Source organism: Rhinatrema bivittatum, chromosome 2 (genome assembly GCF_901001135.1).
Source record: "Rhinatrema bivittatum chromosome 2, aRhiBiv1.1, whole genome shotgun sequence".
In the NCBI taxonomy this organism is placed as follows: Eukaryota; Metazoa; Chordata; class Amphibia; order Gymnophiona; family Rhinatrematidae; genus Rhinatrema; species Rhinatrema bivittatum.
Genome location: NC_042616.1, coordinates 249,430,564 through 249,443,803, shown reverse-complemented (window position 1 = coordinate 249,443,803; position 13,240 = coordinate 249,430,564). Strand labels below are relative to the sequence as shown.

Here is a 13,240-nt window from a genome sequence, read left to right as displayed (position 1 = left end):
TTGCGCGCACAGGAGAGTGGCCTGTGTGTGCGCCGGGAGAGCAGGACATTCGCCCACTCTCCCGCGGACTTTACCGTATCGGTCCGTAAGTAATTTCACTTCACCTTAGCCATTGCTATATCAGGTTTTGATCTATGTAATGTTTCTGAAGGAACTCTTTGTACTTCTACTGTATTTGTGCTTCTGCTAACTGCTTTTTGTTTGCTGGTCTGATTCTTTGAAGAGTTTCTCTCTCCTGTTTTACAAATTGTTGCTTCTTTTCTCTCGTGTGCTAGTAGATTCTCATTCATGCCTTATTTGCTGACATGCTTGCCCAAGCTTAGGTACAGAAAATGACAGTGGTTATTCACATCCATATTTCAACATTTTGAGGCATTTAGGTCTGTTAAGTATGCCGAGAGGCCTATGGCAGTAGCTCTGTATGTGTAATCTATAAGACCCATACCACCTTCAGTTGTAGGGATGTACAATCGCAACATACACTGGTTCTTATAGATTTACCTGGTGGGCATGAAGGAGTTCTTGCATCCAATTTTCCAAGATCTTTATAAGGCCAATCTAGGATTTCAACTGCTGTAAGGAGAATGCATAGATTGTAAGCTAACTGATAGAGTATCTTATTCAGTACTGTTAAAGTGATTTTTTTCAGTCTCCTGTCAGAGATCCAGTCAAATCAGAGATCCCTTTGCTGATCTCTGATTTGACTGGATTATTGCACCTTCCTCTCGAGCAGAAATATGCATATAAATATCTAGGTCAAGTTCCTTTTTATTAATTACAGTCTTCAGTCAGACATTTTTTTCAGTTTTACTTAGTTTTCACATATGTCCAGACCAAATGCCATCTGAGAAATTTTTCATGTCTACTAAATAACCATTATAGCTGTTGTAGTTTCAAGTTATCTACAAATAGTAGACGAGAGAGATATTACTGAATGGGCATTAATAGCTCTAGAATTAAGGCTAAGTCTATAACCCAAAGAGTTAGAGAGTAATATGTGGATTTAGTTCCAGATAATACTAGAGCAATGATAGATAACCACCCTGAAATAGCCTTTACTGAATCTTGATAGTAGGAAGGACAAAATTGTCCATCTTTATAATTCAGATGGAGTATAAGCTGCCACATTTTTTTTATGGTGAATTTGATGCACTTGATCAATCCAGAATTTACTCTGGATGTTTCAAAGCGATTATTGAAGAGTGTGGAATGCTATCAAGAGCTTTCTTATATAGTCAACCCATGCTATATATAGTGATTTTTGACCTCTTTTACTGGTGGCCAGTAATGGCTTTATTCGACATCAACTCATCTTTGGTTCCACGTGCTCCTTTTTACTCTATCACTATGTCACGAGCATCAGTATAAAATCATATATTCTATATATTGTGTGAACAGCTTGTTTATGCAAACCACCTATTTTTGTCAGCATGTCTATGTGCATGTAATCAGGGGCCCTGGCTGTAGACTAATTCTGCTGAAATATGGTAAAAGAAGTCTTAGTGAGGTGGAACCTTCCTGCTACATTTCATCTACATCCATTTGCAGGAGGGGTTCCCAAAAGATGTGCTAGGGCAGCAGAGCCACCCATGAAGGTAGGAGCACAGGAATCAGAGCCCACAAAGGAGAACCCATAAAGCAATTATGAAACAGATATTCCTTGTGTTAGGCTAGAAGTATTACATTTCTCCAGCTTGTCTTCTTCCCAATTGCTCAGATGATAGCCACACATTACATGTATAACTGTGATGCCTCCAAAATTTCCTTTTCTTCAGAATAAGGGAAGCAGCAAATTAAGATTTCAGAAACCTTGAACAGCTTATGGAAATGAAATAAGAAGGGGAATCTTAGTAATCCTTTAATTTGCAATTCAATTTTCTAAAACCATTCTTGCCCTTAAACTCTTTGTAAGTGAAACAATGCTTCTCAATGACTAACTCACTATTTATGTATACTAAACCATTGAAATACTGTAAAAAAAAAAAAAAAAAAAAAAAAAAAAAAAAAAAAAGGGTGGGATATACACATTGCACATATTGGAGATCCAGCATTTACAAACGTATCTCAGGCATATTTGTTATGTGGAAAAATGTTACTAGCTGTAGAGTCCCTGTGCCTTAACAGAACACACCTCCTATTTTAAGTAATATGATTTTTAAATCCACTTTATCTATAACATTTAACAGAAAAGAAAGCATAAACCTCTTGAAAATTAGATTAAAAAAAAAACAAAAAAAAAAAAAAAACTTTGCCATTTTCTACCTTCTATTAAAATAGAGTGTCTAGCATACATTCTCGCTTCTGATACTTTGATGTCAGTTACACCTATTAAATAAGGTGGGATGTAAAAGTCTGTGCAAGTTAAAAAAAATATATATCTGATTTCATGCATGGTTTTTTTTATCTCTTTAAAAATTAAATTTCTGTTTTTCCATTTGCATAATGAAATCTTGTATTCTTTCAGCATTTTCCTTTCAAGTACGGTTTGCCAGAAAAACTGAATATGAAAGCATTCAATGTCAAGGTACTGAAAAGCAATTAAAACAAACAAAAAAACCCTTTTGCCCAATATAGTATTTTTCTTTCAATTAGTTCGACATTCTTTGCTTGAACCCCAGATTTCTCTGCAGTTGCAGGAGAGGTGCAGGCCATTGAACTGTATTTGCTGAGGCAAACAAGTGCCAGAAATCACTACTTTTGCGCTGGCATAATTCAAGGGCGGACAGATACCTCCCATAGAAGGGACTGAGGTGTTCTCCTCCTTTGTCTTTCATCTTACTGTGTTGCTGGCCACTGGTAGCCAACTGTAGCATAAAATACTAATTGCACTCCCACCATACACTCTAATCAACTAATTTCAGTGTGCGGAAAAAAAAAAAAAATCAGGCAAGCTTACATTATTTTTGGCTAATGCAACGCAACCTGAAATTTCATGCCTCGTATGTTATTTGCAAAACCACTAATTAAAAGTGAATATGAACTCCATTCACACATATCGCTGTGTCCCTCTCCCTGACAGGAAAACCTGAATTGCGCAACCAGGCTCGCCATTTCCACTTCTCCCAGGGTGTGATGCAAGGGAATGTGGGAAGACATAAAAAAGTCCAACATTCACCCAAGAAAATTACAACTCATTTTCTAAAGGAAGAATCCTTTTTTTTTTCATGACCAGCTTCACAGCTGACAGTACTTACTGGAAAGCAAGATACAATGCACAGAGCACCCGCAAAATAAAAAAAAATTAGAAAGGGAATGGTGAATAAAACGGAAAATGTCATAATGCCTCTGTATCGCTCCATGGTGAGACCGCACCTTGAATACTGTGTACAATTCTGGTCGCCGCATCTCAAAAAAGATATAATTGCGATGGAGAAGGTACAGAGAAGAGCTACCAAAATAAGGGGAATGGAACAACTCCCCTATGAGGAAAGACTAAAGAGGTTAGGACTTTTCAGCTTGCAGAAGAGACGGCTGAGGGGGGGATATGATAGAGGTGTTTAAAATCATGAGAGGTCTAGAACGGGTAGATGTGAATCGGTTATTTACTCTTTCGGATAGTAGAAAGACTAGGGGGCACATTTAAAACTAATCGGAGAAAGTTCTTTTTTACTCAACGCACAATTAAACTCTGGAATTTGTTGCCAGAGGATGTGGTTAGTGCAGTTAATATAGCTGTGTTTAAAAAAGGATTGGATAAGTTCTTGGAGGAGAAGTCCATTACCTGCTATTAAGTTCACTTAGAGAATAGCCACTGCCATTGGTAACATGGAATAGACTTAGTTTTTGGGTACTTGCCAGGTTCTTATGGCCTGGATTGGCCACTGTTGGAAACAGGATGCTGGGCTTGATGGACCCCTTGGTCTGACCCAGTATGGCATGTTCTTATGTTCTTAAGTTTTACATAACTAAAGAATTGCTAACAAAAGGAGGTCCACAAGAAAGGAACCAGGGAAGTGCGTAGTGTGTGTGTGTGTGTGTGGGGGGGGGGGGGGGGGGGGGGGTGGTTTCCAGAAGTCTGAAATCTAAATATAAGAATCAAATCTCTGCATAATTTCTTTTGGCTGATCTGATAATATAACCACTTCCAAATCTAGCCTCTTTCCTGGGACAAATACAGCAATAAAATCCAAACATCTAATTTAAAAAATTACAAACTGCAAAAAAAAACCCCAAAAAAAAAAACACAACCGTTATACCAAAAAGGTGGATTACTTGTCAAGGTGACAAGACAGTACCTGGTATCAATCAAATGTTTCAAATCCCTTTCTGTATGTATCCAACAACTAGAAAAAAAAATCTGTATTATGCAGGTCTTAGAAAACATGGAAAGAGGATAAAGTATTAAAAATGTCGTTTAATGACTACATGGGTGGAGGGGTTCTAAAGAAGTGAAATATCACTAGTTAAAAAAATCCTTGTGTACACACAGATGCACACTTTACAACTTATTAGTACAGTACCTATGATTTAACTAAATGTCCAACTATTGTGCATATACTGGATTCTGACAGAAACAAAAAGGGGTTGAATTAGCACCAGTCTGAAACTTGTCAGTAGTGCCAATTGTCAAGGCTTCAGCTCTGAACAGCTGTCCAGTTTCAAAAAGTTACACCAAATCCATCCTTTTTTCAACTATGTTTACAAAGTTAAGAGCCCACTGGGGCAACCCACAAGTTATCACAGTAAAAAAGGGGATTTCCTGAAGAATGCTACTTCACTTATAACACACCAGACATGAAAATACCACAAACAACTGAAACACAAAAAAATAAAAGATCAACTTTAGAAATGGAATAAGCAAGTGAGCGAGCTTGAGATAAAGTCTGCTAGTTAAAAAAGAATCTCCATTTGTAAACTTGATTTACAGATTTCTATAGTTTTTTGCCTGTAATAATCCTCCCGTAATGTGGACTAAGATTTTTGATGCAATATGTAATACAAGAGAGTAATATTATTATTGTTTTCTTTATTTTCTTTTCTCTTTGCATACAAAAATGTGCTTTTTGATTTTTACAACTGTACTGTATAAAATCTGAATAAAGTATAAATTAAAAAAAAAAGAAAAGAAATGGAATAAGCAGCTCTATGCCAGAATAAAAAATAAAGGCTACACAATATTCAACTGCTCTAAACATCCCTATTCTAACATATGAAAATACCCAGTCACATCATTAAATCTTGCAGGAAATACCAAACTGTGCAACTGAGGGAGTCACACTTCTTTATAGCCATGTTCCTGGGAGGGGGGCAGTATGCAGGGACCCTGGAAGTGCTCCTTCTTCCTGCCCCTACCCAAGGGCACAACAATTGCAAAGTCTCAGAAGGGCTAAAAAGGATTACAGTCCCCTTCCAGCTCCATTTCACAGGGTACATATATGTAACAGCTGCTCATGTGAATAATTCTGTGAACACAGGTGGATGAACAAACAAGGAAGGGCAGAGATTCTAAATTCTCAAATCACTTGGGGATTTGTTTACATATTCCCAACTACCAGTTCACCCATGTTTAAATCAAAATGTAGCCAAATCTGATTTTTTTTTCTGGTGCATAAGCACCTAAAACTTAATAAAAATTTGAACAAGTCACCTTAGGAATAAACATAATACAAATATAATAGATTTTAAAATAAAGGAAAGCAAATTTCCTCCAGACCAAAATAACCCTCGGTGTAGCTAAAATTCATCAGGCAACAGGAAAAACTTGTTTGGGGGGCTGAAGGGGGGTAGACAAGTCTTCAGAAGGAATACAAATCATGATAAATGTCTGTTCGGAGCTGCTGGTTATCAATTAGGTTTTCTGCAGTCCAAGATAATCGACTTGGATGAGGAATGGAGTTTAGAAAGAATGTGTGAGGTTTTCTGCTTTAATAACACCGTCCCCTAAAATGAAGCCTGTGGGAGTTTTGGGGGAGAATTCTTTTGCGGTCGAACTTAATTAGCCAAATGAAATGGCACCGTCAGAATTTACTGACAGTGGAACAATGAAGCGTTCGGCTCTATTCCCTAAATAATGAGAAAAATGTACGTGTGGGTAGAGTTTGGGGATGAGTCGGTCTGCTGCCTGTTATCCCAACAGAAAAGCGAGAGTGAAAACCCGCTCACTTCGAAACCATAGGGCGGGGCGCGCAATTTCTACACCATTGCGTCAGTACAGGGAGAAATCACTCCGCCTAGGTTCATTGACCACACAGCTGGTGCTATAACTATTACGCTGGGTTTGTCTCCACAGCCATTTAAGCACCTTTGTAAATCAAGACCACTACAAAGATGATGCTCTCTCTCTCTCTCTTCCCCCACCAACTACTGAAAAAAATACACTTTTTGTAGGTACATTTTATTAATATGTTACCTCACAAATTTTTATTAGACTGAAAGGACAAAGCCACCCTGGCACCTATGAATGCAAAACAAACAAACAAACCCAGAAAGTGTCCCTGGCTCTTTTCATACACATGATCCAGAGAGCTAGCACTTTCGGCTCTCTTTCCTGTCTTCCCCCGCCCCACTCACCACCTACACACCGGTTTGTCACACAAATCATTCGCTGACAACAAAGCAAAAAAAAACAAACACACAAAAAAAAAAAAAAAAAAGTGAGAGAAACGGGAGGCAGCTCGCTGGCCATGCACCTGAGATACATGGCGCTGGTGTTCAAATACCAGCTCCCCTAAATGACAGTTTACGAATTAATGCTGTTTCCAAATGTTATTTGCAGCATATCCAGAACAAGTAGGAAAATAAAATGAAAAGCACACAGCTATTTCTACCATCTGGCCATACAAGTTGTCCATGACCAGCCTTTATGGAAAGGAATAAGAGTTATTATATTTTTTAAAGGCGGAAATTTTTAGCAGAATCCCAATCCTTGAAATCTTTTATTCCCCACAATAAATGAAGTGGGAAGATACCGTTGCTCCAATATGAGATCTGCTAAATAAAAACACACACACGTACACATCCCACAAACACAACACCTCTCCTTTCTCTCAAACTAGTAATCCAAAAGCGGCAGATTAGTGCAATTAGAAATAAGGTGCTCAATGTCAACGTTCTCTAGTCACTGGAGACTTTTGTGACCATGAATTATTCCCAAGCAACCAAAGGAAATATTACAAAAAGGCAAGGGGGGGGGAATTGTCAAAGTAGTTTGTCGACATTTTGCGTTAGTGCTCAAAAACAAAATAAAAAAATGTAAACAAACTTTCATAAAATAGTCTTCACATCAGAATGCAGAACAAATTATTCACTAACTTTGAGGATCTTACGTCAACCAACGGCCTGAAAACCTGTGAATCACTAAATATTTGCCCTGAGTAGTAGGGCTTTTCAATACTGTTATTTCTAGTTTACCTTTGAGTTATAGGAGTTAATTCTTTGTCTCCTAAGCCTAGGAGGGATGACTACATCGGCAGGAATACAGTGTCTCAAGAACTGGATGCCAGGTTATAAGCAGCTCAAAACTCGTTCTTATCCCCAGCGAAAAATAACTGATGGTGAATGCAAGCATGGATTTTTCAACATCTAGACCCACCGCAAGCTGACTCACGCACATTGGTTAAAGAAAAAAAAAATAATTTCGAAATCTAATGGAAGATTGCTTCAGAGTTTACATAGGCTTGCAGATACTGCTTCTTGCAGACTAGTAACTTGTTTCACTTTCAACAGCCATCCTCAGAATAGCGATTTTGTATAAGATTAAAACGGTTGACACACATACACAAGGGCCCCCTCAGCACAATACTCCAGTTGTTGATGAATTTGAGTATGTCTGTTAGTTTGATCTTTCAAGTAAAAAAATCTAAGATACAAAAAATATCGGCTGCAGTAAATCTTTTCACACACTTCATTTCACGATGCCACTCACAACTGTGCAAGAACTCCTACTGACAAGCTTGAAACTGAAAAGTACTCGCCTAAAACTGCTAATCCGTCTTGAAATTAGAAGAAGTGCTTAAGGGCAGAATTTGGAGCCCTGCTATGCATTGTGAAGCACTTGGTAATCTAAAAAGGGCCAAAATCATTACAAACCATAGCCAGGGTCAGAGAAGAGTTAGCAAGTAACTACTGTGCACGACCAGCTACAAATACCCTGCATGCGCCATTATAACTAGTTACAGATTTAAAAGCGATTTCAGTCAAAAATAAAACCAAAGATAAAGACTAAAGTACCAGATTTTAAGGATTAAGCAAATACGCTTTTTCAAAAACATTTTAATGAAAAACGCCTGTCAGGTTGCTTGCACAATTTTGAAACAACTATTCCTTTGTCTAAGAATTTTTTGTTTCCTGCAATTTTCAAGGAGGCAAAATCCACAGGGGAAAAAAAATGGAAATAAAATTCAACTCTCAAGAACTGTGTAACGGTGGCCCAAAATGTGCTAAAAATGTAAGAAATATGGCAGAAATTCACTGGCATGCAAATTTTTCAGTATATTTACTCTTTGAAATTGGAGAAAATTTAATGTTTAGAAAAGAAAGAAAAAAAAAGAAAGTGTACCTATTTTCAACTTCATAAAGGGAAAACAAATCCACGTGGTAAAAACTGCAACTTTTTCCTAGACCTTATAAGCAATTTAGCAATTTGGGGGCAAAGGTTCCACAGCACTTTCTGCGGAAATTTGTGAGGTTTTTTTTTTCCCCTTTCTGAAGTGGGAGAACATGTAATCCTTGCAAAAAAAAAAAAAAAAAAGCAAAGCATGTTATTTCAATATCATGCAAAAGCCCCAAAGTGTCCGATGTTCAGGCTCAAAACTTAAACCTTGACCCTTAATCATTTTTCCAAAACAAATAAACCTGGAAAACGTTCACCTTTAGTTTTAATCTGCTTAAATCACACAAAAAATACAAGAAGAGAAAATAAAGAACCACTCAAACTCTGTCCAGTTAGTCATACTCAAGTTCAGAAACTTTTCTAGTTCAATATAAATAAAGTACAGTGCAATTTGTTATAACTTCGATTCCCAAAAGTATTCATCAATTAAATGGGCATATGTGCCATTCAAAAATACAAACAAAATATAACTTTTATTGAAATTAAAACGTGACTAATTCCTTTTGGTCCTCTCACAACTGAGTACTGAGAAGATGACTGATTTTTTTTCCTAATTGGTGCCTGTGCCTAGATTTAAAAGAACATCGAATATGAAAATAAATTAACATCAATTACTCATTAATACTTGAATTTAAAACCTTCACCATTAAACTGAAACTTAGATGTTTATTTTATTTGATTTAAACAAAAAGTATTAATATTTTGAAAAGGTTAACAGCAAATTGGAAACGTTTATCATCTTTTCAAAATCAAAGTAAAAGAGGGAAGTTTGACACACCAAAAAAAAAACCACACAAAAAAAACCACACCCCCACTCTGGTATTTTGCACATAGTAACAAGCATACAAAACTGACTGAATTGTAACAAATGTGAAATTTGGGAGTACTAGCACCAATTGTCAAGGCTTTAATTCATTCAGAAATATTTCATAAGCATTTATGAGCAGTAACAAATCTCCAAGTTTCAAAAGCTTGTGCAACAACCATATTTTCAATCCTGGATCTAAAACTGACAAGAAAATCCAACATCACGCCATAGATATCCTGCGATTTTGAGACTTGACACAGAAAACCTTGCCATGGCATACCAAAAGAGAAACCAAGTTACACAAATAATGGAAACAAACATGCTCTAAAAAAATGTAAAATAAAATAACCCCAGTGCAAGTATCAACTTGACGGAGGTTAAAAACTAACTGCTAGTTTTTCAATAATCATTCAAATCTCGTAAAAACTGCTCAAAAAACTCTTATTCACCGAGAGCAGGAATATGGCTACAAGAATACAAAAGTGCTGAAAGACATCAGCACCATCCAGCTGCTGCATCGCTTCCAAGTCATAGAGTCTACCTGCATCTTCAGACAGACATCACTTTTTTTTTTTTTTTTTTAAACCTACAGAAGAGTTCTGCAAACTGTACTGACTTTCATTGGATTTACGAAGTTAATCTCGAACATCTAAAAAAAAAAAAATCGTTAGGATATTTCGTCCAAAGAAAAATAAAATTAGTACAACCTGCAAAGCATCCAAATCAACAGGGGGCTACTAAGCGCTGCACTACTTGGAATACCCTTAAAAAAAAAAGAGAAAAGAAATCAAAACACCCAATAACTTAAAGAAGAATATAAACCAGAATGGGGTGCGAACCCCTGCAGGTAGCGGCGGAAGGCGCCTTACCTCCTGATCGTGCTGCTGGCAGTAGCTGAGCCTCTCCGGGTAGACGGGCAGGATGGAGAAGGGCGGCGGGAAGGCCTGGGTGAGGGTAGAGAGCGGCGGGCTGCTGCCGCTGCTGCAGGCGGCTGCGGCTGCGGAAGCGGAGATGGGCAGCCCGGGGTCAGGCGGGAACCTCTCGATGAAGTGGTCCTTGGTGAGGCGGACGCGCTGGTGCGCGCGCACGCAGCGCTCGCACAGGTACTCGCGGCAGTCCAGGCAGTGGGAGCTCGCGCCGCTGCCCTCGTCGCACGAGCTGCACCGCGGCTCCCCGGTGCCCACCTGTGGTGGCGGCGGCGGCTGCTGCTGTTGCCGGCGGAGCAGCGCCGAGCGTGGCTGTTGCTGGTGTCGGTGGTTGCTGCTGCCGCCTCCGTTGCTCTTGCCCGTCTCCTCTGAGGAGGCGGCGGCGGCGGACACCACCACGGCGTCCAGCAGGCTGCTGAGGTGCAGGAAGGCGGCGGAGGGCAGCGCGTCCATGCCCGCCTCGGACAGCAGCACTTTGTGGTCGCACAGCGGGCAGCGGAGCTTCAGCGGCTCGCCGGGGCTGGCGTGCGCCTCCAGGCAGGGCCGGCAGAAGGCGTGCAGGCAGGGCAGGACGTGCAATCCCGTCCCCCGCCGCCCCACCACCACCGCCGCCGCCGCCTGCTGCTGGGGCTGAGGCTGCCGCGAAGAGGACGAGCCGCCGCAGGAAGACGACGAATTGGAGGTCTGCGAGGACGACGACGACGTGGAGGAGCCCGAAGAGCCGGGCGCAGGGGAGCCGCACACCTCCTTGCACAGCGCGCAGAGCTGGAAGTCCGTCTCCGGGAAGGCGGCCATTTGTGAAGGAGCCAACGGTGTTGGAGGGGCAAATAAAAAAATATATATAGGGGGGAGGAGGGGGGGGCGCGCTGGGGAGAGAAGCGGCTAGAGAAATCCGCTTTGAACCGTAGCGATCAGTTCTTGTTACATCGAAAGCATCTTCCTGTTGAATAGGTTCTTGCCTAATTTCACTTTTGTCAATTTGATATTTTTTTTGCCCCTAACTCATATTTGTCCGGCGCTTGTTTACATGAAATAACTATCGATCTGCATGAGTGATCAATAAGTGACAGTTTTTCATTTCCCCCGGGTCACCAGTTGCCAATGCGCCGTTACCTTGTCTTTGTAAGATACAGACTATCTGCGTCTCATCAGTGCGAAAACAGCTCATGTAAACAGAATTCATCTCTCTAAAAGTGTATATATATATATATTTTTTTTTAAGTTTCCACAATGTCTTTATGCGGTCATCCCTGCTGCCTTGCACAGCATTGCCTTGCCTGAATCGTAAGAATGGTTCCGCTTCATGTTCCCGATTACTATTACAGCGGCCGGGGGGAAAGAGTTCGCGGTGTTTGAGGGGGGGGGGGGGATAAGAGAAAGGGTCCCCGGGATGTTGGTAAAAACTTGCGAAACCAATCAGCCTCCCCGAACGAGGTCGACTCCGTTTCTTTTCCTCCTTTCCCGCTGCCACAACATCACGGGTGGGGACGCTCCGGCAGAGAGCCCAAGGGTGATAGATGGGGGCAGCTCGCTTCGGGAGTCCCCCACCCGAGGATGCACGATGCCTTCCTGGTGTTGGGAAATGGCTGTTTGCCCCTCGTGCCGAGTCTGGTCTCCGGGGTGGTTCTCGCCGACGATTGTTCCCCTTATCTCCGGGTTCTCTCCCCCGATTGTTCCCCCCCCCCTCCCCTCTTGTCTCCGGGTTCTACAGCCCCATTGTCCCCTCTGCGATTAATGGCTGGCGGTTAGCAACACCGCATCCAGTGGCGCCAGTAAACCCAGAAGCGGCGGCGGCACTGTGGAGGAAAGAGGAACACGGGAGACTGCGGCCGCTCCCCACCAGCACTTTAAATTATTCATTGGCCATATTATCCACTCTCACAATTCGAGCCTCGAAGTGCAATCCAAGCTCCGCATAGGACGCTCTTGGTTCGTTTCTCCTCTTAAACCCTGTAGAAAACAAACCAGAATCCGCTCACATTGCCTTTGGCGGGTGGGGGCCGGCTTCTTCTTCTTCTTTTTTTATTTCAATCTGGAGGCTGCAGCAATAGAGGAAAAACGTTGAAAGATTCCCAGCCTGTGCATGTAGGCTTGCAAGTAGGTCCCAGTAGCCGCCGTTGATTTGAAGAGTTCCTGTCTTCTTTTTCCCTCCCCCCTTGCCCCCCCCCCGGATGCTGTTTGCGTGGTGCCGATCTGGCTAGCCACAGATCCTGAGCGCGCTGATCTCGGGGCGCGTGGTACTGAAACTGCTCGGGAGCTGGGAATCCTTTTAATCTGCACTTCCGCCTGAGCTCCCGGAGGGGGAGGGGGGCCACAAAGCTGCAAACAGGAAGCATTAACCCTCTCCCCGCCGCCGCTGCTCCTCCTCCACCCGGGGAGGAGCGCTCTCCTGCGGCTCCCCCTGGACGCCTCTTTCTAACCTCGCCTGCCTCTCCCTGTCCTGCTCAATTGGCTCGGTGCTAATTGAAAATAGCTTTAACCGCCGGTTACCTTTATTTTAAATCCCTGCCAAAATGTTAAACATACCAAAGCTGTGTGTTTGATCATAAAACCTTACATTTTCAAATTTAGTATCCGTTTATGCTATTTGTTATAATGATAAATGGGGTCGGCTTGATCTATTTTTAAGTATTTCCTGTTTCCGGACAAAGCTGTGGCATATAAGATTAATTTTTTTCGTATTGTTAGGTATGTATAGTTGTGTATTCCTTCCTTTCTGTTTCTTTTTTTTTTTTTTAACCAAAGGCTTATATGGTTATAAAGAACCATAAGAATGACATTTGGTTTTTATTTCTAAACATATTTTGAGCAAAAATGAGGCCATAATTCCATTTTACCTATTTCAGCTTCTCCGATGAAATTCAGTTCTAATACTTTAATAACTTTAATAAACTTAGGTTATAAAGATCTTTTCACAGAGAATAATTTTGTACATAGGTATGTCAACTTTATTGT

General features: G+C 41.0%; 1 protein-coding gene across 1 annotated transcript in view; it reads right to left on the bottom strand.

Annotated features, from left to right (window-relative positions):
* Positions 1-12,674, bottom strand: part of TRIM71 (tripartite motif containing 71) — a 234,923-nt gene extending 222,249 nt beyond the window's left edge. Inside the window, exon 1 of the mRNA XM_029589401.1 lies at positions 10,229-12,674. Within this exon, the coding sequence (XP_029445261.1) occupies positions 10,229-11,080 (852 nt within the window). The 5' untranslated portion in view covers positions 11,081-12,674. The remainder of the gene's footprint in view (positions 1-10,228) is intronic.
* Positions 12,675-13,240: the final 566 nt, after the last annotated feature.